General features: G+C 37.5%; 1 protein-coding gene across 6 annotated transcripts in view; it reads left to right on the plus strand.

The window, feature by feature from the left end:
* CPEB4 (cytoplasmic polyadenylation element binding protein 4) overlaps positions 1-27,842 on the plus strand; it is a 71,587-nt gene that overhangs the window by 27,328 nt on the left and 16,417 nt on the right. For 2 of the 6 annotated variants that reach the window (XM_025388609.1, XM_025388612.1), the window contains exon 3: positions 16,221-16,271. The exons of 2 other annotated variants lie outside the window; for them this stretch is intronic. In XM_025388609.1, the coding sequence (XP_025244394.1) occupies positions 16,221-16,271 (51 nt within the window). Of the gene's footprint in view, positions 1-16,220; positions 16,272-27,124; positions 27,149-27,842 lie in introns of all 6 variants that reach the window. 2 more of the 6 variants (XM_025388608.1, XM_025388610.1) reach the window with 2 other exon arrangements.

Below are 27,842 nucleotides of genomic sequence, written 5' to 3' on the forward strand. Positions count from 1 at the left end.
TAACAATCCACAGTTTCATGATAGTGGTTGAGTATTTTATATCCAATATATGAAAACAACATAATACTCAATTTGCTTCATTTCACTAGAAAGCCAAAACGAGACAGCAAAATTATTGAGAGAACAAAGGCAATCTACAGACTGTCAAAACATTATAGTTGTTCTTCAGATATTAAATTATGACTCAGATATCATATTATTCCTTTGAATAGTGCGAAAATGGAGTCTTTTTCTCTTCATATTGTTGTAGAATGTATCTTGCTTTCCGTTTTTGAAAGGGAAGGCTCAACATATCCACTGCAATTCCTCTGAGTTTCAGACATTTCAAGTACTTCATTTGAATGTAAGCAATAATGATTGCATTCAGAAATGCAAGTTGTTTAAAGTGCCAGTCTTTTACATATCCCCATGGTGCCCAGGAAACCTATTGCATATGTAGAGTAAGTAGTGGAAGCATGTTATACATCACTGCCTCATGTGTTTCATGCATTGCTTTAGGAGCTGTGGATCTGCTCCAGAAATGCTATGTATTTAATTCCTGACTGCCAAAGGTGGTGTGACCTTGCATTTTAAAACACTTTCATATTTTTTCTTGCTTTATCTACATGTTAAATTTAGAGACCCTTCGCTGACTATTTTTCATTGCTGTAAATTTGTTTGAAACAAATGCTTGAATGAGTGGGCGAGTGATGATTCCATCTGTGCTTCTTTTCTTTGTTGCTAAGCAAAAGAATTTATAATAGCCTTTCTAGAAGAAGATCATGAAACTCAAGTTGAAAGTTTAGTACACAAAGCTTGTTTCATCAGTTTTATAAAAGTTTTTTTTTTATATCATTGTAAGAGAGTGGCTGTTGGGATTATTTAAATTCTGTATCTTTACAGTTGGGGTAGAATTAATTTAGTGCTACTTAAAAATATGTAATAAATAATAGGAAACCTTAACTTTTCTTTTGATACACCATTTTACTAATATTCCTATATTCCAAATTGCAGTCACTTAGTTGACTTAGAGAACACATGTTGTACACTGGTACAGAGACATTAGAACAAGTATTTTATACAGATACTGACTTGATGCAGGCTGAAATCGCTCTAGAAACCTGCTATGAGAGTTGCTAAATGTTGCCACTTATTTATTTCATATGTTATAAATTTGAAGTAATTTGGGAATAAGTACAATTTTTTCAAAACAAAAGGAAGTCCTACTAAAATAGGTTCTGTTGCTTTAATATTAGAATGATTTATTTCAGGTAGGAATGGTGGGGAGGGTCTATAATTTCTTACAGTATTTAACCTTTTTCTATTTAAATTGGTTTGCCTATGGCAAAATAAGAACAGATTACTGGTACCCTAACCTCCAACTTTTTTAAAGGATTAGATGGACATTTTCCTTTAAGGGACATTTAATGGGGCATGATTCAAAGTACCATAAGGAAGAAATGGATAGGCCAGGCATGGTGGCTTACACCTGTAATCCCAGGGCTTTGGGAAGCCAAAGCAGGTGGATCACCTGAGGTCAGGAGTTCAAGACCAGCCTGGCCAACATGGTGAAGCCCGTCTCTACTAAAAATGTAAAAATTAGCTGGGCGCAGTGGCGGGCGCCTGTAATCCCAGCTACTTGGGAGGCTGAGTCAGGAGAACCGCTTGAACCTGGCAGGCGAAGGTTGCAGTGAGCCAAGATCAAGCCATTGCACTCCAGCCTGGGCGACAAGAGTGAAACTCCATCTCAAAGAAATGAAGAAATGGATAATGCAAACCGGTTAATTTTACTTGGATTTATAATCAAATTTCTCCTTCCAAGTAAATTATTAGTATGTGGTACCAAATGTGTCTGGCGAATCGAGGGATCTTTAAATATCATTAAGTCTTTAGGATTCAGAGTTGGCCGGCAGCTGCCTGCCTGTCTGGCTGAAGCTTTCCTGAACCTGGCTGGCTCTTTCTCGCTCGGTTTGGATGATACCAAGTAATTCAAAGTAGCGTAACAGGGGAGTGACTTAAGTCTCTTAAGAATTAAAAAGTTGCCTTACTTCTCAAAGCCTCATAAGTAATGTAGGACGTTAAATAGCAAAGAGTATAATTTACACTGGTCTACAATTAATTGCGTGTGTGGCTATATAGGAATGAAGTGTGTTTCCTCTCCTCCTGTACTCTCCCTCTCTTGACTGTGGAAATGGAACATCCTAAACAGTCTTTCTCTTGCCTTGGCTTAGCTGTGCTGTAGGATGGGACCTGGGCTTCTGTGTTGAGGTAACTTCTATTGTGAGGAAGAAGAGGGCGAAGTTGTGTGGCATGATTTTTTTGTATGAAAAGTGAAGGGTCTATTCTTAATTTTGAACAACTGCCTGCTTTCTGTTTTACTTTTGATCCGGATTTGTTGGATTCCTCACTGTACTGTGTAGGTTGAGCTTACAAAGATGTGGATTTTGAGCAGTGTGATTACCCCCTTTCGGATTTGGGGTTGCTGTTGTTTTTGTCTTTTGGGTTTTTATAAGCGGAGGAGGGGAAGGGGAAATGCCTAGGAAAGAAAATCATGTGATGTATGTGAATGCCGACATGGTCATAGGATCAGACTGAAGTCTTCCTCGCTCTAGCCTCTGAATGGAAATCAACTCGGTTCAAACTAAATGTATCTTGTGTGTGGGCCAGATCCTCATCTGCCCCGTTTACTTACATAACACATACTAGTCCATCGAAAATAGTGATCCTTTGCCCTCTACCTGCTACACGTTTGTGACTGAATATTTAATCCTTGTTTTTATTTGGTCTGAAAATCAAATAAGCAGTTGCCACAAAGGGGGAGTTTGTCTTATGTCATTCATGATGTGGGTCCGTAATTACTTAAGCAGCCCCTTTATCTTAATCCTGAGCATTGAACATAAGGAATCCTATCTTGAGGCCATGACAATTGGTTATCGTTTTATTCTTTGTTACCTGAGTGAGAGGTGAGGGTAACGGTGGGTGGGTGGGGGAAGTATTATAGTAAACTTTTTATGTTATTAGAAGGTTAAACACACATTTAAAAGATTTTTTAACCCATTAACATTATTTTTTCTTTTCAGTTGTAGTAAAGCTCTCTTATTCTATGGTTATTATGACTTAATATTGTTTGACATCCATTCAGGGCAGGGATTTAACTACGTGTGGTAGTTAAAAACTTAGAGATAAATCAGAAAACAAGCAACAATCAGGTAACAAATTAACAAGTACTTTTCTTTAATGTTTTACTTTGTCATGTTAAGTTTTGTGTACAATTTAAGCTTATGTTTTACCATCTGGACAGGCAAAAATAGTAATCTCCACTCAGAAATGAAGTCAGAATGACAATTAAGTAGTAAGATTATCAGACTTTGTCCACAGTTTGTCAATGATAAATATTAGGGACCTTCCTACTGTAAAAAAGAGAAGGGGGCCCACAACATTTATGGTGATCCTTGCCATTCATGTGCCACATCTCAATTAATAGAGTGTATTGTGCACCTTTAATAATGTCACTTTGTTTTTCTATGTTTTCCTTCTATAGTAAAATTCTGTAGAGGTGACTCTTGCTGTCTCATTTCCTGACAGCTACAAAAACAGCCCAAATATCTGCTTAATAAAAAAGCCCTTCGTTTTCTATGAAGGTCTTAAGGCTTTCCTTGATCCTGTTATATAATCCATGACTATGTTATTTGCTGACTTTGGGGGAGGGGAAGAAATGCCGCCTGATTCATAGTTGTCATAAAAATATCGAAGATTCTCTGCATTTAGTTTAGCAACAGGAAGGAGGGAACAGTTCACAATTGTGCCACAGAATTATTACTTCCCAAAACTCCTGCATGGACTTTCTACCTGAATATTGTATGCAGTTGATTCATTTATCAGCTGTATGTGCCTGAATTGTGAATTTCCTGTTTTCCCCCTCACATTCCCATTATCCTCACTACCAAAACTAAAAAGGGGGAGAGAGAAGACTCTGAAATTGTTCTTGCTAGCCCTGTACAATTAGTCATACAATTTGTAAAAGGAATACTTTTTAAGAAGGTTTAAACTAGTTACTACTTTTCAAATCAGACATTGAGATGGTCAGGCTGCCTCTGGGCGTCATTATTTTGTCTAACTCACTGATTCTAAATTCAGTCCTGCACCAGTGCACTCAGTTCTAAAAGCAAGGCTTTGTTTTATTCTGGGTATTACCTGGTAACCAGTCAATTAAGAACATTAGTGGAACTCTGAAGGGAAAGCAGTTCCATAATCTCTTTGGAATCCAGTTGGGCTGATGCCAGTTGCTGTATATTGGAAAAGAGAAGGAGGAATCAACCAATTAGGGCTCCGTCTTAGTGCCCTGAGAAACCAACGATAAAGAGCAAGTCTTAATTCTGAAGAGCAGCCGTGATTAATTGAAATATAAATAACTTTTTAAAAATCTAACTTCTGCTGGCTATAATGTTCCAAATAATAAATGTCTGGCATGGTTGACTAAATAGAGGTATTTAAACCAGCTGCCTGATTTCTTTATTGTAAGGATCCGAAGTTGTTAGCATGTAACAGACTTTTCCAAATGTTATGAAATAAAAGGAGAAGTGTTTAGGGTTGTATTCAAACCTGGTTTGGCCACTAGTAGTGCCTTAGGTTGGTCACTTCTCTCTAGACCTCAATTTCCTCACCTGTAAACAGAGGGGTTGAACTTAATAATCTTTACATTACCATCAGCAATTCAGTCTTACATTACAAAACTGAAGGTACAGTTTTACATTTTAAAACTGAAGGTTTTTATGGTGTAATGACTGAAAGTAGCCCATGAATATCATGTGAGTCTGGGTGTGGCAGTATTTCATATGGAGTAGTTTGTGTAAGGGATATAATCAGAAATCAGATTTAGTTGGTTGTGTGAAGGCTTTGGGTCTAAACTACATCTTTTCTTTTTGAGATAGACCTAAAAATATTATGTTTAGAAAACAGTTGTTTAAACTTGGCCTCATGAAATGTTTTTGTTCTCCATTTGTGAACCATGTGCCTCTTCAGCCATGGGAATTATTTGATAGAGCCTGTGAACCCATTAGTGACCAGGCATTCCAGTTAGATGATAGATGTCACTTATGTATGCATGATTATCTTCCAAAAGCATGTGGATGCTGATGTAATGCAATTAAAATACATTTAAAGGTGTTGCTGAATTCATAGTAGCCTTCTGATATTAAGATTTTTGTTGTTGTTCTGTTTTACTTGTAGCATTCATTAGGGTAGAGGTAGGGGTAGGAGTCTTCAGTTATTATTATGGAGGAAAGCCTCTCTGAAATATTTTGATCAAAGTAGATTTTAATAGTTGTTATAACAGATTATGAAATACTGCTCTAGAGAACTTCCCTAATTTTTCTGCTTTGTACTCCTGCCATTAGAATGCTCCTTTTTACAAAAAAGAACATAACATAAAAAAGGAATTTAACAGAGGAATTGGTGAGGAGGAGGAGGACAGGGAGGAGTGAGGAGGCTACTTACCCTCTCCCAGATTGTCCTCTCCACCAAGTAGCATTTTGAAGCTTCCTGACATCTGAAGCCATCTTTATTCCTTTGTGGCAGGGTTAAGAATATGGGCTGCTGAGGCTCTATCCTCCATGATGCCGGGGGTAGAGGGAGCCATCTGACGAGATGGGTGCACTTCACGTAGTATAACATGGCAGCTCTTGTTAGGCGGGGAAAGCAGGTGCTCCTAAAGCCTCTTTAAGCCACGTGGTTTGGAAGAGTCTTATATTTTAGCTTCTGCTTATACTCCACCTGCACAAATATTTGAACATATTCGATGTGTCAGGTGGGTTGAAGGATAGTTTTGATGCTGGGCTGCGTTTTTCCTTTTCAAGGTAGACTTGGACCTTCTGTATGGGAAGCAGCGTTAACAACCAGTATCAAGTGAAAGGCTGCTTACTTCTGATACCATTTCTCTTTTATTCAGTGACCCTTCTGAGAATGATTTCTTACCCAGATCCTTATAGTAAACTTTTATGTGAGTTTTGTGGTCTTCATTTTATAGTTGAAAAAAATTGGAGATCCCAGAGATACAACAGCTTCTGTAAAGTCACTCAGATTCCTGGTACCTCCAAGGGTCAATATAGGAGGAACACACAGCTTCTGGCTCCTGGTTCAATGGCCTGAGTATTTATTGTGTAGCCTCTGAGAAGGAAACAAACATAAGAAAACGTAAACATTTTTGTCTAGTATGCTTTGACAGAGGGTAGGCATTCAATTTTTTTTTTCCTCTTTTTTTTTCTTTCTTTCTTTTTTGAGACAGGGTCTAGCTCTGTTGTCCATCCTGGAGTGCAGTGGCACAATCTTGGCTCACTGCAGCCTCCACTTCCTGGCTCAAATGCTCCTCCCACTTCAGCCTCCCAAGTAGCTGGTACTACAGGTGCCTGCCAGCACCTGGATAATTTTTGTATTTTTTGCAGAAATGGGGCTTTGCCATGTTGCCTAGGCTGGTCTCAAACTCCTGGGCTCAAGCAATTCACCCACCTTGGCCTCCCAAAGTGCTGGGATTACAGACATGAACCATCATGCCTGGCCAAGATTTCTTAATTTCAATTTAGGAGATTGTACAAAATTTAAAAATCTGTATTTTATCATAATCTATGAAAGATTCAGACCTCACATTTGGCTGGTTTCATACTGAAGTGCACCTTTTTGGGAGTGGAAACTTTTCCAAGTTGACTTGTTCTCTTCCCTGATTCTGATTCACCAGATTTGCCATGGGACTTAAGCATGTGTGTTCTTCATGTGATTCAGATATACTTCTTCCCTTCCCACCCCCACTTTTGCGCCACTTTGGATGTATACGTAAAGTCAAAAGCTGTCTGAGGTCATTCATATAACAAATATACATCAGGCATCTACTGTGCACCAGGCACTATGGTTGTTGGGATATATCAGGGACTAAGTAAAAACAAAGGTTCCTGGCTACATGCAGCTTGTTTTCCAAATAATTACCAGACATCTTTGAATATCCTGTTTATTATTTAATTTAGAAGATTAATAAGAGGAAAAGTAAGAACGCTGAGTATTGATAGGAGAAAATAGGTAGTGGGCCTTCTGAAAAATAACAAAAGGTGAAATTCTTGTATCAAATATAAAATGCAAGTCCATTCTTCATTAAGGTTCAGAAAAGTTGTCAGAATTCCTGTTAAGTAAGTGACGTGACTAGAGTTAATGATAGTTCTGTATGCAGAAAGCCAACTAGTGACTTTACAGATTGCTTTTTGGGGTTTGGACTTCAGTAAACAGTTTTAAGGCAGCTTTTTATCAGTATAGTAGTATTCTATTTTATAAAATAATGGTTATAAATAAGAAACAGTCTTAATTCTTTTTAGTTTCTGTAGTCAGAGAAAAGTCTAATTAGATTTCTTGTGGCTTCTCTCTCTTATCTCTAAAGTTCTCAGTCATTTACACTGACTTAGCTTGTGGTCCCTAGAGACTTCATAAGTTTATCTTGGTGTTTTTTTTATGTTCATGTCAGTACAGAGAGCCATTTGTCAAAATTATTTTCACCTTGGAGCCAGTTCTTTATGTTTGTTTATTGGTTCTTTTAATATATGTATCTTGTAACATGCGCTTCTTTTAATCAAACTTTTTGCAAGGTAGGAGAATTTTAATTTACTGCCTTGGCTTTTTTTCTGGATTGCTTTAATTTTTTTCTACTACTCGGTCTGTTTTTCCACTTTTCTTTCCATTATATTTTTTTCACCCTTTTTTTCCAACTGACTTTGGCTGGCTTAGTTTGGACAAAAACTACACCTAGTTTTGCTGAGTTTTTAAGAGCTTAAAAAATTGCCATTAATCACTGGTATCATAACATCCTCTTAAGGCAAGTTATCTTGTTGCTCTGTCCTCTAAATGTAGCATCTAGAGTCAGAAGGCTTCTGGCAAGGATAAAAATAGTCTTCCTGCTTGCTGGTTTGTTGTTAGCTTTACTGGCAGTAGGAAATCTTTTGAATTCCTTAATTGGGTCAGCTTCTTACTAGTTTCTCTCTAGACATCCCCTCCTGCCTGAAATTCTTAGATGCTTTTAGATCTTGCAGCTTCACACCTGCCCCGAGTTGTAGTCAAAGCAGTCCTTCCTTCATATGAAACCTTCCTCCCATCTGTAGAAACATACTCCATTGACCTCACCCATCTTACACGTAAGTGTTATTTTATTTTGCCACTATTACAATCATCATACCACAACTGAAACATTAAATTTGGGGTTTTGGTTCAAAATGAAGATCTTTCCTGGTTTTATTGAAAAGAAAAAATTTAGGTTGAATTTTTGAAGTTTTTATTAAAATTCTTTTGTATCTTTGCCAGTTTGGCTTTGATAAAAGTAAGGGGTTAGGTTTTGTTCTTTTCTCTCTTCCTGAGAAGACTTATATCCCTGTTTTTAACCAAGGATACTAGCAAATTCTCATTTCTCTGAAGCTGAAATATCCCATAGATTTGCCACTCCCTTCTCCAAGGTGCCAGTTTGGAACTTTTTGGCCAAAAGAAATCCTCCCTGTCCTTTCTCTTACAAGTGGAAAACTGTTGGTTATCTTCGGCTTATTACTGGGGAAGGGAAAGGAATTAATTTGGTTAAGTACCTACTGCATATCGAGAGACTTTTCTTGGCATTCTGCAAACATTATCTCAAGACTGTCTCACAACAGCTTTGTGAAGTCGATGGAATTATCTCTGTTTTCCTGAGGTTCAACAAAGCTAAATAATTTGACCTAGGTCACAAGATGATACAGCTTGACTCTACCCGTTACACTGCATCTTCCATGGCAGAGAGACCATCAGCTGCTGACTTTGCTTCATTCGTTGTCCACAGCTGTTTATTGAGCACCTTTCTCTGCTCCAGGCTCTGGGATATCAGACCCAAAATCCATAAAGATCTCATTGCCCTACAGCAAGAGATTAAAACAAGTAATGTAAATACAGTGTAATAAGTGTGAAGAATACTGAAAGGAGTACAGAGGGTTATCTGAATCACAGCAAGGATGATGTAGGGCAGGGAAGGCTTCTCATAAGATGTGAGGCCTAATAGGGGAACTGCCTGGACAAAAGTGTGGAGGCTTGAGTGGTAAGACATTGAGGGGCAGAGAGAGAGAGGAGGGCATTCTAGGTAGAGGGAGTAACCCAGAAGTTGAAGTTACAGGCCAGCAGTTCTGAATGGCTGGAGTGCCTGATGTGGGAAGCGAAATGGCAGTGTGGAGAGTTAAGAAAGCCATTCATTCAAAGATTTTTGTAAGCACTGGCTTTTGAGCTGAAAGCCAAATCTGTAGCAGAGAAGGGTTTTGTTTAGCCTAAACTCTGTGTGTGTTTAGTGAATTTTAAGTGGCTCTTTGGGAGGGGACAAGACTCTTCAGTTGATAACAGTTTCAGCCAGTTCCTTCTTTGTGATTTTGCATGGGAATGTCTTTGTTGGAGTTGGTTGTAGCACAGATAGATAAGGGGGTAGAATAAGCTTACTGATTTTGATTTGGGGAGTTATTTTTGTGTCAATAGACTAAATTATTAAAAATTAAATTTATACCATTAAGTTATAGAACATATTGAATGCTGTTTTGTTCATACTGATATGTCTTTTGCATTTGTGTAAGTATAAAGTTGACATTCATAACCAGTGGATTTATTACACATTTCTTGAGCTTTGCTGTCCAGTGTCCAGGTCCCCACAGCACCATCTTGCTTCAAGCCTCAAGTGGGGTTTGTAAAAACAGAAGATGTGCAGGGCTAGGAGGACTACCTCCTTTAAAATATTACTTATGACAGTATAGTTTTGATTCACTTAGATGTGAGCTAAACAAAAGTAGCAGGAGCAGAGGCGGGAGCAGCACTTCTAGTTAGGTAGTCAACAACAACACATGTATGTGTGTGTATATTTATTAGAAATTTTTAATGGTGCTCACTGAAGACTCCTCTGCAAACACCCTGCTTTTCTTTGGAGTATCCACATTTTTATAGGGTGAATCAATCAAAAGTTGATCCTTAAAATTTTTATGCCACTTGTCACTTTATAGGACTGTCTGTATGTTTTGGAGAACCTTGCAGAGTTATTTCCTATTATCCTTCCTTGGCCTGTACCATGTTGTCAACACTGTTGTCATGACTGTGGAAAAGAAAAGGTTATAGATAGCGTGAAATCTAATTGCGCTGCAGATACATTTGGTACTTTTCGGTGTTTGTGTGTTTGAAATGGCAGCATTTATTTTATTATTTCCTGTTGAATTATCGGTAGTGGTAATATCTGGATTATTCTTTAGAAAATAACTTATTTTACCTAATTAATTAAAGTAATACTTATATATACTGCTAATGTAAAGGAGGATTTCCTCTAGTCTTTTCTCCTTTTATTTTTTGACTTGGTTACTTTAGTTAGTGTCTTAAAAGGATGTGATACTACATACTGTTCTTTTTAGCACCTCCTCCCCCAACCTATTCTCAGTCAGTCTGTTGGTAAATATTGGTTCTTCCAACTGGCAAATGCTTAGCATAGAATTGCCTAGTTGACGTATGGATCTTTTCTAGGTTGTAGGATTTGGTAGTGTAGATCCCCAGAGTCACTCTGTATCTGTTGCCTATATTTGGCTAGGTTGAGTCATGTCACCAAATATAGCCTATGCCTTCGGCATGATGTATGCCAGGCTTCTGGTTCCAAATTCTGCAGCTGGCCTCCAGAGACTACTACTTTTCCTGTCATAATGTTCCTTAAGATTAGGGCTGCTGACCAGGTGGTATTTTTTATATTTATAACACAGTCAATACCAAGAGCTTTCAAAGATTGAATTTTGCCTATCAAATAGGTTCACATGCTGAAATCCGAATCCTTTCCTTCACCCTTGAGAAATTAATTCTGAATGTGCCCAAACCTGGATAATGATTAAAGATAGATGAGTTCTTGGCCAGGCGCCATGGCTCATGCCTGTAATCCCAGCACTTTGGGAGGCCGAGGCAGGGGCATCACCTGAGGTCAGAAGTTCAAGATCAGCCTGGCCAACATGGTGAAATCCCGTCTCTACAAAAATACAAAAAAAAATTACCCAGGCACAATGGCAGGTGCCAGTAATCCCAGCTACTCAGGAGGCCGAGGTGGGAGAATCACTTGAACCTGGGAGGCGGAGGTTGCAGTGAGCCAAGATCATGCCATTGCATTGCAGCCTGGGAGACAGAGCGAGACTCCATCTGAAAAAATAAAATAAAATAAAGATGAGTTCTCAAAAATCCAACCAAACAAAACAGCAGGCAGGTACTGGGTTATATTAATATTCAGACATCTCAATTTTTATTTTATTATACTTTATTTATGAAATACTGATGTTTTGAGTTCAGTGGAATTAACTCATCAAATGCTCACCTGGTACCCAAACAGGAAACTCAAGATGCCTAGGTATTAAAAGCTCTAATTCCAAAGGGGGCTTTAATGTAAAAGAGATAAGAAGGTTAGCCAGAAGCTGAAATGATTAGGTAAGCAAGTTAGTTGTTGCTTTGTAGCTACAAATAAAATTTGGTGAGTTCGTTAAAAATATGTTTCCGGCCAGGCATGGTGGCTCACACCTGTAATCCTAGCACTTTGGGAGGCCGAGGCGGGAGGATTACAAGGTCAGGAGTTCAAGACCAGCCTGGCCAATATGGTGAAACCCTGTCTCTACTGAAAATAGAAAAATTAGCTGGGTGTGGTGGCGCGTGCCTGTAGTCCCAGCTACTCAGGAGGCTGAGGCAGAAGAATTGCTTGAACCCAGGAGGCAGAGGTTGCAGTAAGCCAAGATCGCGCTACTGTGCTTCAGCCTGGGCAACAGAGTGAGACTGTGTCTCAAAAAAAAAAAAAAAAAAGATGTTTCCTCGTTGGGAAAGCTGTTTTGGAAAAAGGTGAATCTGAAAAAAAAATACATTTGAAAAAATCCTTGAGAAAATTTATGCCTACGCAAAAGCCTGCATGCCCATAGATGTTTATGGAAGCTTTATTCATAATTGTGAAAACTTGGAAAAACCAAGATACCCTTCAGTAGGTGCATATAGATTAGTAAACTGTGATCCATCCAAACAATGGACTGTTATCAAGCACTACAAAGAAATGAGCTATGAAACCATGAAAAGATGTGGAGGAACCTTAAATGCATATGACTAAGTGAAAGATGGCAATCTGGAAGGCTGCATACTTTATGATTCCAACTGCATGATAGTCTGGAAAAGGCAAGTCTCTGAGACAATAAAAATGCTAGGGGTTGGGGGCTGGCAAAGAGGGATGAAACTACTTTGTGTGATACCATAATGGGTGGACACATGTCATTATACATTTGTCCAAACCCACAGAATGAACACCAAGAGTGAACCCTCATGTAAACTATGAACTTTGGGTGTAACAAATGTATAGGTTGGTGCAAAAGTAATTGCAGTTTTTGCCATCAACCTATACCACTCTGGTGGGGATGTTGATAATGGGGTAAACTATGCATATGTGGGGGCAGGGGGATATCAGAAATCTCTGTATCTTCCTCTCCATTCTTCTGTGAACCTAAAATGCTCTAAAAAATAACATGTATATATTTATTTATAAGTATGCAAATATGCTTATATATAAACACACATTTATATATCAACATAAAAATATATATTTATATATAAACTACATACACACCCTTCATTGGGAACATGGAGTGAGGGCCACTGTCTCAGGCATGGGAGGGGATTATCAACTAGCTAGCCATGGAATAGAAAATCTATAGAAATTTACACCAATGCAGCAGAAAGGATATTAGAACAGAAATAAAGGAAAGAGTACAAGGAGAGTGCAAAAAGGTTGTAGATAACCAAATTCCCATGGCACTTTTAATAGGAGCTTTTGAAAGATATCCAGAAAGGAAATGATATGTGTTATCCATAATAGATTATGGACAGCTCTGTAGATATTTTAGTTGTGGAGAGAATTTACAGAAGAGTAGGGCACACAGGTTAGGCAAGCATTATGAAAGTTAAAAAAAGAAACAGTTTCTTAATGTCACTGCCTATATGTTAAAATTTAAGTAGAAAGAATAGCTGATTGTTTAACAGAATGTCACAGGTGTGTTTGCTACTAGAGCCCACAATTGATTCTAACCTGACAACAGGAATCATATCACAAGGCCGGATCAAAAAAATTAAAAACAAGTATCACTTTCAGAGTTCAGCTATGAACTTTGCCAGTAATTCTTCATTGTCGCATTGTGTCTTAGCTGGAGGGTAGAATGACTGTAACTTATAAGGCCAAGGGACAGCGAAAGTGTTAAAGGTCACTACTTTGGTTGCGGGAGGTCTCTCCAGGAGATATGTGATGAGTTAATCTCATAATTGAGTTAAAGGACCGTTTTGTTACTGTCAAGTTGAAATTTTCTTTTTAAAAGGTACCCAAAACATGAGTTTGTGATAAAGTGGAACTTCATTTGTGAAACTTCATTGTGAAACCAGCCTCTTTAGTAATTGTCTTTTGGATTCTCATTGTTCATTATCCTCCCTTAGGGCTGGGTGAGGTGGCTCATTCCTGTAAACCCAGCACTTTAAGAGGCTGAGGTGGGAGGATTGCTTGAGCCCAAAAGTTCAAGACCAGCCTGGGTAACATAGGGAGACCCCCATCTCTACAAAAAATAAAAAATTAGCCAGGCGTGGTGGCATGCATCTGTCGTCCCAGTTACTTGGGAGACTCGAGATGGCAGGATCACTTGAGCCTGGGAGGTCAAGGCTGGAACTGAGATAGCACCACACTGCACTCCAGCCTGGGAGACGGAGTAAGACCCTGTCTCAAAAATTAAAATAATAATAATAATAATAATAATAATAATAATCCTTTCTTGGCATCAAATAAGAGGCATTATCGTTCATATAGAACAGCCTTAGTTTCTATTGCAATGTTAGCATTAAATAATTAGAATATCTTCTTGAAGATAATAAGACTTTTCCTCTTAATATTTCAACAAATGTTATCATATATTTTTGTCTCTATATTGATTTAGTCTTTCTTCTGAAAATGTTTTATGATAAATGAAAGTGTGTGATAGCTCTTATTCATTTACTAGAGAGTTTTAGAAGTATAAAATCTGTATATATGTTCCATTACAGAAAATCAGCTGCTACTTTTAGTTGTAATTCAGAAACAGTACTCTGTTCCCACCTCCCAAGTTTTTGTTTGTTTGTTTGTTTGTTTTGAGACGGAGTTTTGTCTTTGTCATCCAGGCTGGAGAGCAATAGCGAGATCTCAGCTCACTGCAACCCCCACCTCCCGGGTTCAAGCGATTCTCCTGCCTCAGCCTCCCCGGTAGCTGGAAATGATTGCAAACGTGCACCACCATGCCTGGCTAATTTTTGTATTTTTAGTAGAGACGGGGTTTCACCACCTTGACCAGGCTGGTCTCGAGCTCCTGACCTCAGGTGATCTGCCCACCTTGGCCTCTCAAAGTGCTGGGATTACAGGCATGAGCCACTTCACCTGGCCCTCTATCCCCCAAGTTTTTAACAGGGTCATGTTCTTGCTCCTAACATCTCAAGTTTATCCTTTTAAAAATATATATTTGTGACAGGCCATAGATCCAGGCTTTAGTTAAAAAGCAGCCTAGATAGAATTCAGTAGATTTGGGTGCTTGGCTATGTACATTAGCATTAAATAATGAAACTAATTTTTAGGAATAAACTGAAATATCAAAATTAATTTTTACCTTTTTTTCTTCCATCTCCATTCCTACCTCCACTCCCTATATAGGAACAAGCTGAAATTTAAATGGAACAATTACCAACTTAATTTCTTTTAAATCCTTTCATTTGGTTTTAAAATTGTAGGAAAATTATAAAATTTAGAGTTTATCCAGACTTCAAGTTTTGGATATGGATTAATTAAAGCTGTTGGCAATAGAGAATAGTCTCCTCTTTTCATTACATGAGTTCATTACTATGAGACTATTTCAAAAAAGCAGCATTTTAAAACATTGAAGACCTTAAGTTCCTTTCTAAAGAGTTGTTAATATGTAGCTGTTGGATTGATGGGACCCCATGTTAGCTCTGGTTCTCAGAGTGTTCAGTGGAACTAGGTGGAGTCCTTGCAGGCATCCTGGAAGGCCTGCCCCAGCCCCAAGTCATCGGAGAACCTATGTTTATCCGTTTTTCCTTAGCCTTTGAGAGTCATGGTTCTGTGGGGTCAAAATTCAGAGTGCTGTTTCCTAAAGGAATGTTTGTAGTTCTGAGTCACTTTAAAATTCCTGTTCTAAATCCTGATTTATAGAGGGCGGAACTATCGTAGAGAACTACCAGCCAGGTTCCCCTATCCATTCCTTAGATGAGGAAGGCCTGTTGAAGGTTCTTCAGTCATTCTTCTCAAGGTGGGTGCAGATGGCATATGAGGTTTGGACACTTAAAAGTGTTACATGATGATTCTTATTTTATAACTTATAGTTTAGAACTAGGTCCATATGTGTACTCAGTAAGGATTTGTAGTGTAGATAACTCAACTTACATGTTGAAACTCTTCCAAAACAGAAATGTAATTCCTTCAAGATAGAGAAATCCCAGTGCCATTCCCCCTCATGTGTTATTTGTGGCTACCAATTTGGAAGACAGTTCATCTGACAAAAATTTTAGTACCTTCACAAATTCTTTTTTGAGAGATATCTTGGGTGCCCATTTTAGTTTCAAAAGTAGGTTTTGACACACTTCAAAATTCAGAGGAAAGTAACCCAGCATTTAGTGAGTGCCTACTGTGCCCTGGGCTTTTGATGTTTTTCATCATATGTAAGTTCAGTGAAATGTTCTTCTTCCCTCTGAGAATATTTCGCCAAACCTGAAATTAAACCCGTTAGCCTGTCTCTACATGTAGGCATAAGCGTGGCACTTTTCTTATGAGTCACATAGGAAAATATTACTGCCAATTACATACTTTCAAAAGTAACAAAACACTACACAAATGAAGAAAAATTTTCACATTTATTGGGGCAGAAATGTGAAGATTGTCATAATGAGTTGCTATTACATAATGGTATAAAGAAAATTACCTTGGATGGGGATTTGCAAATTAGAAGGACCTAGTTAAATATGAGAAATATTTTCTTTTCCTACTTTCAAACTTTTCCTTTTCGAATATTGATGAACATACTGATTGATATATCCTCTGATTCAAATACCTTGCCTATTTGAAAGCAAGTCAATTAGCTCTGTTATTGAATAAGTTTAAACCATCTATGAAAACAGTAAATTTAGTAACGGCCTTCTTTTACCTTCAGGTCGTCTAAACTATTCATATCCAGGATCCGATAGCTCTCTGCTTATTAATGGTAAGTGATAATCGATTTACCCTAGTGAAGTGCACAAAGCTGATACAGTAGTTGTGCTTCAGCAGTGGAGAAATGACATTAGTTTGTTCCATAATGATAACTGTAAGTTGCTATTAAACTATCAGCTATTTTAAGAATAATTCTTTTACCTCAAAATTGTGGCAGAAACTTTTCTTTTTAATTTGAGGGCCAACTGATTCCCTGTCCTGAACTTGGTGACAATCAGAATAAATGAAAATCCCATAATGATACCTAAAGACTGGCTTTGTCTAATGTTAGCTTCTGTAGAGTATCCTTTGAAATGTTAACATAAAAGCCATTTCCACGTGGCTGGAAAAATGTTCCAAGAGGAAAGGATAAGCAGAGATCTAAAACCAGAAAAAGGCAGCCTAAAACCACAGTACTTGACATTGCATAGGACAAGGTCATTTGCTGTTTGCTGTCTAACAAAAACAAGAAAAATGAAGTTTTGTTGGCTTTCCATTGCCTTCATTAGATTCTCCTTTCCTGTGCTAATGTTCTGTTGAGTTCTCTTTTTACGTGCATAGTGAAGCAAGCTAAGTTTCACCAGGAGGAGGGAACATCCACTCACAAGAATTTCAGTGTCTGTTTTTTTAGTATCATGGTCTAAAACAATTGGATGAAATACAGAGGTCTTGTTTACTTACTTTCTACTAATTTACTTTGGAATGTGGATTTCAAATTTCTGTGTGTAGAAAATGCCTTCCATTTGTCAAAGCTCATTTTAAGTTCCACAACCCCTAACAAGTGTTTTGGACTAAATAGCTGTATTCTCATCATTCCCAAAACAAATAAAAATTAAAATTCTTCCATTCCTTGATTTTAGTATGTTGTGAATAAGGAGTTAAAAAATATTTTTATCACTGGATCTCCTTTTTGACTAGTGTTTGAAATCAATATGTTGTAGAACTTAGAAATTGCTGGGTACATCAGATCTTCTGGAGACTAAATAGCTTATAAAATCTTACTTGGTCCTCAGATGTAGGTCTTTTCATGCTACAGTGCCAGAAATAATACCATAATATAGTGTTCTAGCATAAATGTATTAGGCCAAAAACCAAACCCAGTGGTGACAGTGGCATCAGGATAAGGAGAACATAAGGGATATATATACATGTAGAAGAGTTTACCTTTTCCTTTGGAACTAGTTCGAGTCAGTTCCAGGTACTGGAAATTGTAGTGAAACAAGATTTGGGGTATTGCTGTGTCATCTTAGGCAAAGTGATCAACTCTTCTTTGTCCCAGTTTCCTTATGAAGGTGTTCCTGTTGGATTAGTTAGTTGCCTCTGGGGCCCATCTTTGTTGAGGGTTGTCAAGAAAAATAAGCTCTCTCTAGTGGGTTTTCCTTAAAGCTAAATTCACTTAACTAGGAAAAAAAGTCAGCACTTTGGGAGGTTGAAGCAGGAGGATTCCTTGAGCCCAGGAATTCAAGAGCAGCCTGGGCAACATGGGGAAACCTTGTCTCTACAAATGATTTTTAAAAACTCACGAGGTGTGTTGGCACATGCTTGTAGTCCCAACTACTTGGGAGGCTGAGGTGGGAGGATTGCTTGGGATGGGGAGGTAAGGGTGCAGTGAGCCATGATTGCACCACTGCACTCCAGCCAGAGTGACAGAGTGACACCCTGTCTCAAAAAAAGAAAAAAAGTATACTATTATGAGATTGCCTTTCCTTTTTTCTTCATTACTATCCTTTCTTTCTTAAATAGATTATTTTTAGTGATCTTGTCAATGAAAAAATAAAAGTAACTTTTTCCCAGAATATTTATGTTTTCAAATTTTACTGGTCTATGAACTCTAAGAGAAAACTAAATAGTTTTTAATGTTGCATACATGGAAATTTTGTTTATTATAAAGACATACTGACTTGGGTTAACATTGCCTCAAACTGAAAGACATGAAGATAAAGGACAAAGAGAGATGTCTTTCTTTTAAGAAACATCTCTTGCTGGCTCCTTAAGCAAGACCCAGGAGCGTGGGGCTACGATTGCCATGGTCTCGGGTCTGGTATTGAGCTTCGTGAGGCCCCAAAACTTGATTTTGTCAGATTTGATGAAGGATTAGTTTTTAGTAACCAACCAGTTAGGACCAGATGCCAATTTATTCATTTATAATGAAGCATAAAACTTTCAGGTAGACCAGATACCGGGGATGACTGCTCGACTGACGTATTCTCTCTGCAGTAGCAATGTCCGGATTAGAGCAGAAGATTGCTTGAAAGTCATGAAATTAGATCTAGGTAGGGAGGAGAGGTGTTGAGACAATTTTTTAGTGACCTTGATCAAGATATGCACATTGTCCATTCTGTCAGTCATGTTTGTAAAATATCTTCTAGAGTGGATCACATCTGTAGACAAATTAATCTCATTGATGTATTCATTCTTAGTAGTTTTGCTCTCACTTTAGCTCAGGTTTTGGGGGTACCTGTATTGCAAATCTGGCATAATGAATCGTGCTTAGTGAAGATTAATTAAAGAATTACAAATACTACCCATCACATTTTGTTGTGGTGAAGATGTGTGGAAGTCACTTAGCATAGCACCTGGCACATAGTAAGTCAAAATAAGAGAATTAGAATAAGCAATATTTTTGGTTAGGAATTAATCTCATTCATGTGTTGATTCTTAATAGCTGAAAATATATAAGGAAAAAAATATAGAACAAAGGATTAATATGAGTTTGTAAAAACTGTTGAAAGTTGAACATGCTTTCGTTGTCTGTGATTAAGGTAAATAATCTAAAACTATGCACTTTCAAATGCATTCCCTTCATGTCTTGTGTCCATACAGCCTTTTCTTAAAACTGAAAATAAAAGCCTAATTTATTTATTATGTCACTTTATAGTCATTGTTTAATTTTAAGACTGAAAGGTGCTGTAAGGAACAGTTCTTCCTTGTCCACCATTATCTATTCAGGCTTCTAAAAACCTTTAATAAGGTGATTATATAGCCACTCTGCTTTGTTTCAATGGTAACTTTCAGAGCTTTTTCTTCCAAGTATCTGTTGAAAGCCCTTTCTTGTTTTATTTCGCTAAAAATGTAGAGCAGCTGTTTATTCTCTTTCTCACATGAATGTTTGAATTTTGACTATCTGATTTTTATTTTATGCTTTATTTTGAAATTTTCGAGCACCCTCAATGCTTTTAGAAAGAGGTTTAAATCCTCAATAAATAAAAAGAAAATCCCCTAACCAGCCTCTTATTGGAAAAATAATAACAATAATTAAAAGAAAAAAAGTCAGAGTCACCAACCAGTTTTCAGTGGCTTATATTGGACTAAGGTTGTAATTTGCCTTTACAAAGATAAATAGGTTGTATTCATCCATGGATCAAATTATTTTTTTGCCCTGCTCGATCATCAGTTTCCTACAGTTTCATACAGTGACTTTCATGTACCACTCATGTTAAAAGGCAGTGCCAATATAATTCAACAATGATTGGTAATTGTGTTAAGAATGTTACAGTTCACACTCTAGGGAATTTCTCAATTTATTGCTGTGTTAATAGTTGTAGAGATTTTTTTGAGGGGCTATCTTGGGGAGAGTTCTTGGATTTTCAGTGTATTTTTAAAACCAAACTCCCTAAAGCTACTTTTTGGGTGCTGCATTAGTTTGCTAGGGCTGCTATAATAAGTACTGCTGACTACTGGCTTAAACAGAAATTTATTTCATCACAGTTCTGGAGGCTAAAGTACAAAGCAAGGTGTCATCAGGGTTCATTTCTTCTGAGGCATCTCTCTGTGGCTTACAGATAGCTGTGTCACCGCATGGTTTTCCCTCTGTGCACGTCCATGTCCTAAGCTCTCCTTATAAAGACACCAGTCATATTGGATTAGGGCCCACCCCACTGACCTCATTTAACCTTAATTACCTTTGTAAAGACCCTGTCTCCAGATATAGTCACATTCTGAGGTACTGGAGGTTAGGACTTCAACAGATGAATTTGGACAGGAGGGTGGGGGTAGAGGGTGACCACACAATTCCACCCGTAATAGATGCCTTTTACTAGTAAATTTCATGTAGTAGGGATACAGTTAAAATGCCCATTTTATGGTTATGAGAAGCAAGCCTAAAACTTAGTTTCCCAGTTAAGTGACAAGAAGTGCTAAACATAGGCCAGTTACCCCAAATTCCTCTGGAGTATCTTGGCTTAGCTCTGAGATAGACATTGGATTAAAAGATTAATTTTCCTCTAACCCAGCTTGAAGTTTTATTTTACCCAAGAAACCACCACCACCTCTGTATAGAAATGCTTGAGCATTATACGTTTTTTTTTCTCTAACCTTTCATTCCACTGCTCTAGCCCTTAGGATTAGCTACTTCAAAAATGAACCTTGTGGTAGGAGAAAGTTATAGAGCAAAAAAAACCTGTTAAGTTTTAACAACTCATGTATTTTCTTTCCTTTGAGGAAGAGATTAATAAGGGATCTATTAAGGGTAGCACAGAACAACACTTCTTTCTTTCTTTCTTTCTTTCTTTTCTTTTCTTTTCTTTTCTTTTCTTTTCTTTTCTTTTCTTTTCTTTTCTTTTCTTTTCTTTTCTTTTCTTTTCTTTTCTTTCTTTTCTTTCCTTCCTTCCTTTTCTTTTCAGATGAAGTCTGCTCTGTCATCCAGGCTGGAGTGCAGTGGCTCCATCTTGGCTCACTGTAGCCTCCACCTCCCAGGTTCAAGCGATTCTCCTGCCTCACCTTCCCAAGTAGCTGAGATTACAGGCACCTGCCACCATGCCCAGCTAATTTTAGTATTTTTAGCAGAGATGGGGTTTCACTATATTGGCCAGGCTGGTCTCGAACTCCTGACCTCAAGTGATCGGCCTGCCTCGGCCTCCCAAAGTGCTGGGATTACAGGCGTGAGCCACCGCACCTGGCCCAACATCTCTTAATTATAGTTTTTTGGAATGAAAGGAAGAAGATTGTTTGCTTGGGAGGGGGAAGAAATCTATCAAAAAGGAAGGTATAATTTACTCAAGAGAAATGTAGATGATGATCACTTACCAAAAATGTATGTAATATGGTTCTAGTTGCTACAATAATAAGCATGTTGAAAGATCCCTTCGTTGAAAAGATAATATGAAAACAAATTGTAAACTCTAAAGTGCTCTACAATTGTTAACCTTAAAATGCTAATGAAAAGCTAATTGTTGAAGAGATGATACTAAGAATATATGCATATGACTTTACTTTTGGGAAAGGGAGGAGATTATTTATTGAGTATGTGACTGACCACTACATATACACATTGTGTTTTTCATTATTCTCTCATTTGCTCCCCATTTTTATAAATAAAGAAACTGAGGGTTAGGGACATAAGGAAACTAGAGTTGCATTCTCTGCTCTTTTCTAAGGTAGGCCTTACAAATAATAGTGTCTTTATCAGATCTTGGGAGCATTCTTTGAATGTTGTTGTGCCAACAAACTAATGTAGACATAAGCCAAAGTGATAGGAATTTCTAACCATAAAGCAAATGTAAATTAATTTTGTGGCAGTGAGCCTATTAAATTAGGTGTTAATTTATAAAATCATTTAAAATGTTTCTTTGCATCTTTGTTGAATTGTATACTTTGATCTTTGTAATGATTCTGTCTGCTTTTTGGTTCTACCATCTTTATTCTTTTGTTCACAGATTAATTCCTTTTAGCTTCAAACCTTTGATTTATATATTTTCAACTGATTTACTAATTTGGCTAATTTCCCCACCCCTCTCCCCGTATTTTTCTTTTAGTCCTCCTGGAAAAGTCAGGTTGTTTTGTTTTGTTTTGTATTGTTTGGAGACTGAGTCTCACTCTGTTGCCCAGGCTGGAGTGCAGTGGTCAGTCTCAGCTCACTGCAACCTTTACCTCCCGGGTTGAAGCAGTTCTCCTGCCTTAGCCTACCAAGTAGCCGCAATTACAGGCGTGCACCACCACACCCAGCTAATTTTTATATTTTTAGTAGAGATGAGGTTTTATCGTATTGACCAGGCTGGTCTTGAACTCCTGACCTCAAATGATCCGCCTACCTCAACCTCCCAAAGTGCTGGGGTTATAGGTGTGAGCCACCATGCCTAGCCAGAAGTCAGTTATTTGATAACATCTTATCATCTGAGTTACACCCCTCCCCTTTTTTTCCAAATAGCATTGCTATTTGTCTTCTCACCGTGGGGCGTTGAGAGGTGCACAGATGGAGAGCCTAAGGTAGATCAGCGTAACCCGAATAGGATCCATTGTTTCATTGTCCACTAAAACATAGTAATATCTGATCCTTCATGGCCTAAAGTCCTATTCGTGACAGAATTGATTTGATTAGGTCCTCTCATGTAGCAAAGTATGCTTTTGTATGAAAGCAATAATGTCATTTTTTCATTTTTAATATTAGTGCCAGGGAGAAAACCAAAAAGGGTTCATTAACAAATATAGCAATATAGCATATGCAATAATAATAAATTCAAATGGTACAGAAAGGGATAAAACAAGAAGTGAATGCCTTCTTTCCTCTTTCTAGAAGTTTCTGTCTCCAAAGGTTCTTGTGGTTATTTCTAGAAAAAATATTTCATGGCCAGTCACAATGGCTCATGCCTGCAATCCTAGCACTTGGGGAGACCCAGGTGGGTGGATTGCTTGAGCCCAGGTGTTGAGACCAGCCTGGGCAACATGGCAAAACCCCATCTCTATAAAAATAAAAATAAAATAAAAAGTAAAAATTTTATGCATGTTCCTACATATCTGTTTATATTTTCTTTATTCTTAAATGTACACAATAAGGATTCTACAATACACACTTAGACACTGCATGCAGGCCGACATCTTAGAGAGCTTTAGGTACATGAACATGAGTCACATTTAAAAATGCCACATGCTCAGTTAATAGGGTTGCTCCTTTGAAATAAATGCATACATATATATGTACATACATAAAATAAAAAATGCCACATACTAGATGTTTCTTCTTTTGAATGTGTGGGTACTTTGTTTCTTTTTGATTATTACAAATGTTGCAACAAATGAGAAAAAAGTACTTTTTATGGGATAAATAATAATTTATTTTTATAATAAAGTATGTGGGGAGGGAGAAAGTCGGGGGAGCCCTGACAAGTCTTTCTGTACCTTCTTCGTAAGTCTGGCATTACAGATTAATGGAATATTTTGCTAGAGGGAATTTGATTCTGTATATAAGGATAATAACAAAGAAAGGAAGCATTTGTAAGCAATCCTATAAAGATGTTTTAGAAATAAAGTATATCAACAGATCTAATAGCAGGTATCCAGAAGTTATAAAAATTTATGGCCATAATATTTTGAGGCTTTTTTTTTTTTTAACATTCTTGAATCCTGTTAGTTCTGAACATTAAATTATTGAGGACTTTATAAATCAAAACTAGGCTGGGCACGGTGGCTTACGCCTGTAATCCTAGCACTTTGGGAGGCTGAAGTGGGCAGATTGCCTGAGCTCAGGAGTTTGAGACCAGCCTGTTCAACAGGGTGAAACCACGTCTCTACTAAAATACAAAAAAAAGAAAAAAAAAAAAAAAAAAAGCTGGGTGTGGTGACATACACCTGTAGTCCCAGGGAGACTGAGGCAGAAGAATTGCTTGAATCTGGGAGGCAGAGGTTGCAGTGAGCCGAGATCGCACCACTGCACTCCAGCCTGGGCAAGACTCCATCTCCAAAAATAAAAATAAAATAAATCAAAACTAAGAAATAATAAAAGTGGATAAACATATAAATAGTATTCATTAAAACTTTGGTGGGACCGGGAGATTTTTATTCAGTGGTAATGGCATGCATCTAAAAAATCTTTTAAGAGTCTACTTTTTGGTAACTAACAGAGTTAGTTTTGCTGACTTAGAACTTTTCCAAAATGTAGATTTCTTTGAACATAATTAAAGTCATTTCTTAACTTACACTTCCTCAGACATTTGAGAAACATCAAATAACGAGCAACACTTGCTGGTCATGAAATTGGAAATCCGTCTGACATTTTCCTCAGGAAAGCAGAGAGGTTCTATGTTGCAAGAATTTCATCATAAAGTGTGTGCCAATATACTTTGAAATAAGTGAGGAAAAGTGCTTAGTACATCTTTTTTATGTAAGATAAAGTGACATTATTTAGCATTATATTAATGTCTGGGTTCCGGTTACATAGATCTGTTCAATTTGTAGAAAATTCATTGAACTTATTATGATTTATTTTTGTGTATGTATCTTATGTCAAAATTTACATGAAAAATAATGTATAAGGACACATGCTCGTTTTGAATGTTCCAGAATGTCATTGTTTTTATTTCTTCAGTATTAATTTACATTAATTTCCTGATTTGATTGGGCAACTTTTATAGTTGTAAACATTGTTCACTTATAACCTGTTTTCCCTTAATATGAGAAAATGTCTACGTAGCTTTCAGAATTTAATCTCGGAATTTAACCATGAATTATTTTATATTGACCAGTTTAATTTTACAGTATATAATCAAAGTTTGAGAGTATACATTTGAAGATTTCAAGAGTATTTGATTGTAACTTTTGATTCACAGCCCTTACTATTCTGGCAATTATTTATTTTTGAAATAATGGAAGCCATGAGAGTTTTCATGTTAATTTTGTAGCTATATTATAAAAGCTTATTCTTTTCAAATATCTGTTTTCTCAGAAATCCAAGCAGCATCAATCAACTTTTTAAGATTGACAGCACTAAGATTTTCAAATCATTGCTTTGTTTCCCCAGACTCCCTTATCTTTGAAGCAGTTGTATGAATAGAATGTTCTTTTTTATTTTTGAGACGGGAGTCTCACTCTGTCTCCCAGGCTGGAGTGCAGTGGCGAGATCTCGGCTCACTGCAGGTTCCGCCTCCTGCATTCACGCCATTCTCCTGCCTCAGCCTCCCAAGTGGCTGGGACTACAGGCGCCTGCCACCACACCCGGCTAATTTTTTGTATTTTTAGTAGAGACGGGGTCTCACCATGTTAGCCAGGATGGTCTCGATCTCCTGACCTCGTGATCCACCCGCCTTGGCCTCCCAAAGTGCTGGGATTACAGGCATGAACCACCGCGCCCGGCCGAATAGAATGTTCTTAAACAAGCATCTGCTTTTGTGATGCTGTTTGTCTTTCTAACCTCTGTCTGATTAAGTCAGAAAATACCTACCTCTCCCCAACCCCCTAAACTTAAGACCTATTAAAGTGAAAGCACTGCTGCTTGTGGGAGATTGTATGTTGTGTGAATCCATTTGCTCAAATACTTTGGTGAAATCTGGGGCTATCTAAGTGTGGCAGAAATGTATTTTGGTTTGAGATATAATTTCACTTTGGAAGATAATCACATAATATTTCTGAGTTATACTTATTTAGCATTTATCTAGAAGAATAAGAATAAAAACCTTGACTAGTTTGTGAGTCTGGGTAGTGATTTCTTAAAGGAGCTATACTTTCTAACTCAAAAACCTATCCCAGGCAGTAACCCCGGGACTTTGGGAGGCTGAGGTGGGCAGATCACTTAAGATCAGAAGTTCGAGACCAATCTTGCCAACATGGTGAAACCCCATCTCTGCCGAAAACATACAAAAATTAGCTGGGCATGGTAGCACGTCCCTGTGGTCCCAGGTATTGGGAAAGCTGAGGCACGAGAATCACTTGAACCCGGGAGGCAGAGGCCGCAGTGAGCTGAGATCACACCACTGCAGCCTGGGTGAGAGAGCTAGATTCTGTCTCCAAAAAGAAAAAACCCATCCCAGTTTCCTGTTGAAACCTCATCCCCAGCCAAGTCCCCACTTGTTCTACATGCTTCTGTTCTGGCCACCTTTCCCTGAATGCTACAGCAGCACCCCTGCCTGTAACCCTGCTGAGCCTGGAGCCCTTCCTCTGTTTTTCCTTTAAGGACCACCTCAAATTCCCTACCCCCACCCCCAACTTTTTCATCAGAGCCAGTTCTTCCTCCTCTATTCCTGTTATGCCTACCACGTAACTAGCATAACAATAGGCATGCCACACTGTTGTTTGCTTATGTGGCCCTCTGGCATTAAAAGCTGCTAGTTCTGGAGGTCAGGGACATGTTCTATTTACTATTTATCCACAAGATCGGGCATTCAAGAAATGTTTGTTGGATAGAATTGAGGTGTTTGGACAGGCTGGGCTTGTAAGTGCCAATTTGTTTCAGGGAAGACATTTTCTCAAAGGTTTTCTGATTTAAAGTTTATACTGTCGTTTCCTGAGTATTCCAGTGGATTATTAATTACCTTTACTTTGCCACTTGGCTACAACCTACTTGGCAATAAAAATACCAAACCTTTTACTTTTCAACATTTAGGACTTGGTAGAAGACTTAATTAGGCATAGGGAACTGTTGGCTAAAAGGAAGTTGATGAATTGCTTAAAGATTTCATTTGTTATGATTTTCTCTTATAAAGGATTAACTGAGGAATACTGTAAAATTGTTATTTCTCTTCTGGTGGTGAAAAAGTCATGAATTAAATATGGGTATATCTACTAAATTGCTAGTTAGCAGGGAATTCTGAGAGAAAACGTTATTAATATGGTAATAGTTGGTTCTGATCATGTTGTATACTGCCTGCGTTTCATAATAGTTTGAACCTTGGGCAACAATTACAGCAAAAAGCTTCCCCTAAAACAAATAAGATTCAATAAAGTTTTACAGTGTCCCTGAAGAAATTTTAAAAATGCACAAAATTGACCTCTTACCATCCAGTTCCTTGTTTTTTCAGACATTTACCAGGAAATGAAGAATGTAGTCACAGTTTTTCATTTTCAAAAGCTGGTAGATGAAATCACAGTTGATTCTTTTGACAATGTTTGAAAGGTTGTTTTGTTTTTTTTGTTTTTGTTTTTTTCTCATTTGACATGCAGCAAGGACATATGGGCGAAGGAGAGGTAACATTGTTTTTAACTTTTAAATGTATCACTTGTATTTGGAGACGACCCAAGCTTGTTTAATTTCTAACCTTTGTGGGGAAGGGGAGAGGGGAAATTAAGCATAGCTTTGATCCTTACATAATTTTTGTGCTACAGTTAACATTTTAGACATAATTTGAAGGAGTTAAGGAGCTCTAAAGAAATTTATCAGAATGGTGGCATTTGGATTTGAATCAAAATGATTTCCCTGTGTTACATTAGAAACTCAACTTATATCTAAAGATTTGCTTTTTTTCCTTTCTAAAAGGAATTTCTTAGAAAAAAATTAAGAATCTTTAAAAAGAAAAATACAGTCACACTAGTCCCAAAATACCTCATTATCTTGGAGGTTTAATTATACTTACATGCCTTATGTCGACTTCTTTTTTCTTTTGTACTAAGTAAACAATACATGTGGTTTAAAATGAGATGAGCTAAATAAATGACTAATCCTATAAATTTCAAACATTTGGGGGAAAAGCTCTAGAAATTTTAGGTAATTCTAAAGAATCATTTCCTAGAGGTACCTGAATAACTTATTCTTGGCACCTATATTTTGTCTTTTTATAAGAAAGTAAGACAGTTAAATAGCTTAGATTTAAAGGATAAGTGATTTTTTAAGATCGTTCACGAAATAAGCTCCAGTTTTATAAACAGATCGTGTCTTCACTTG

This window comes from Theropithecus gelada, chromosome 6, assembly GCF_003255815.1.
Source record: "Theropithecus gelada isolate Dixy chromosome 6, Tgel_1.0, whole genome shotgun sequence".
NCBI classification, from domain to species: domain Eukaryota; kingdom Metazoa; phylum Chordata; class Mammalia; order Primates; family Cercopithecidae; genus Theropithecus; species Theropithecus gelada.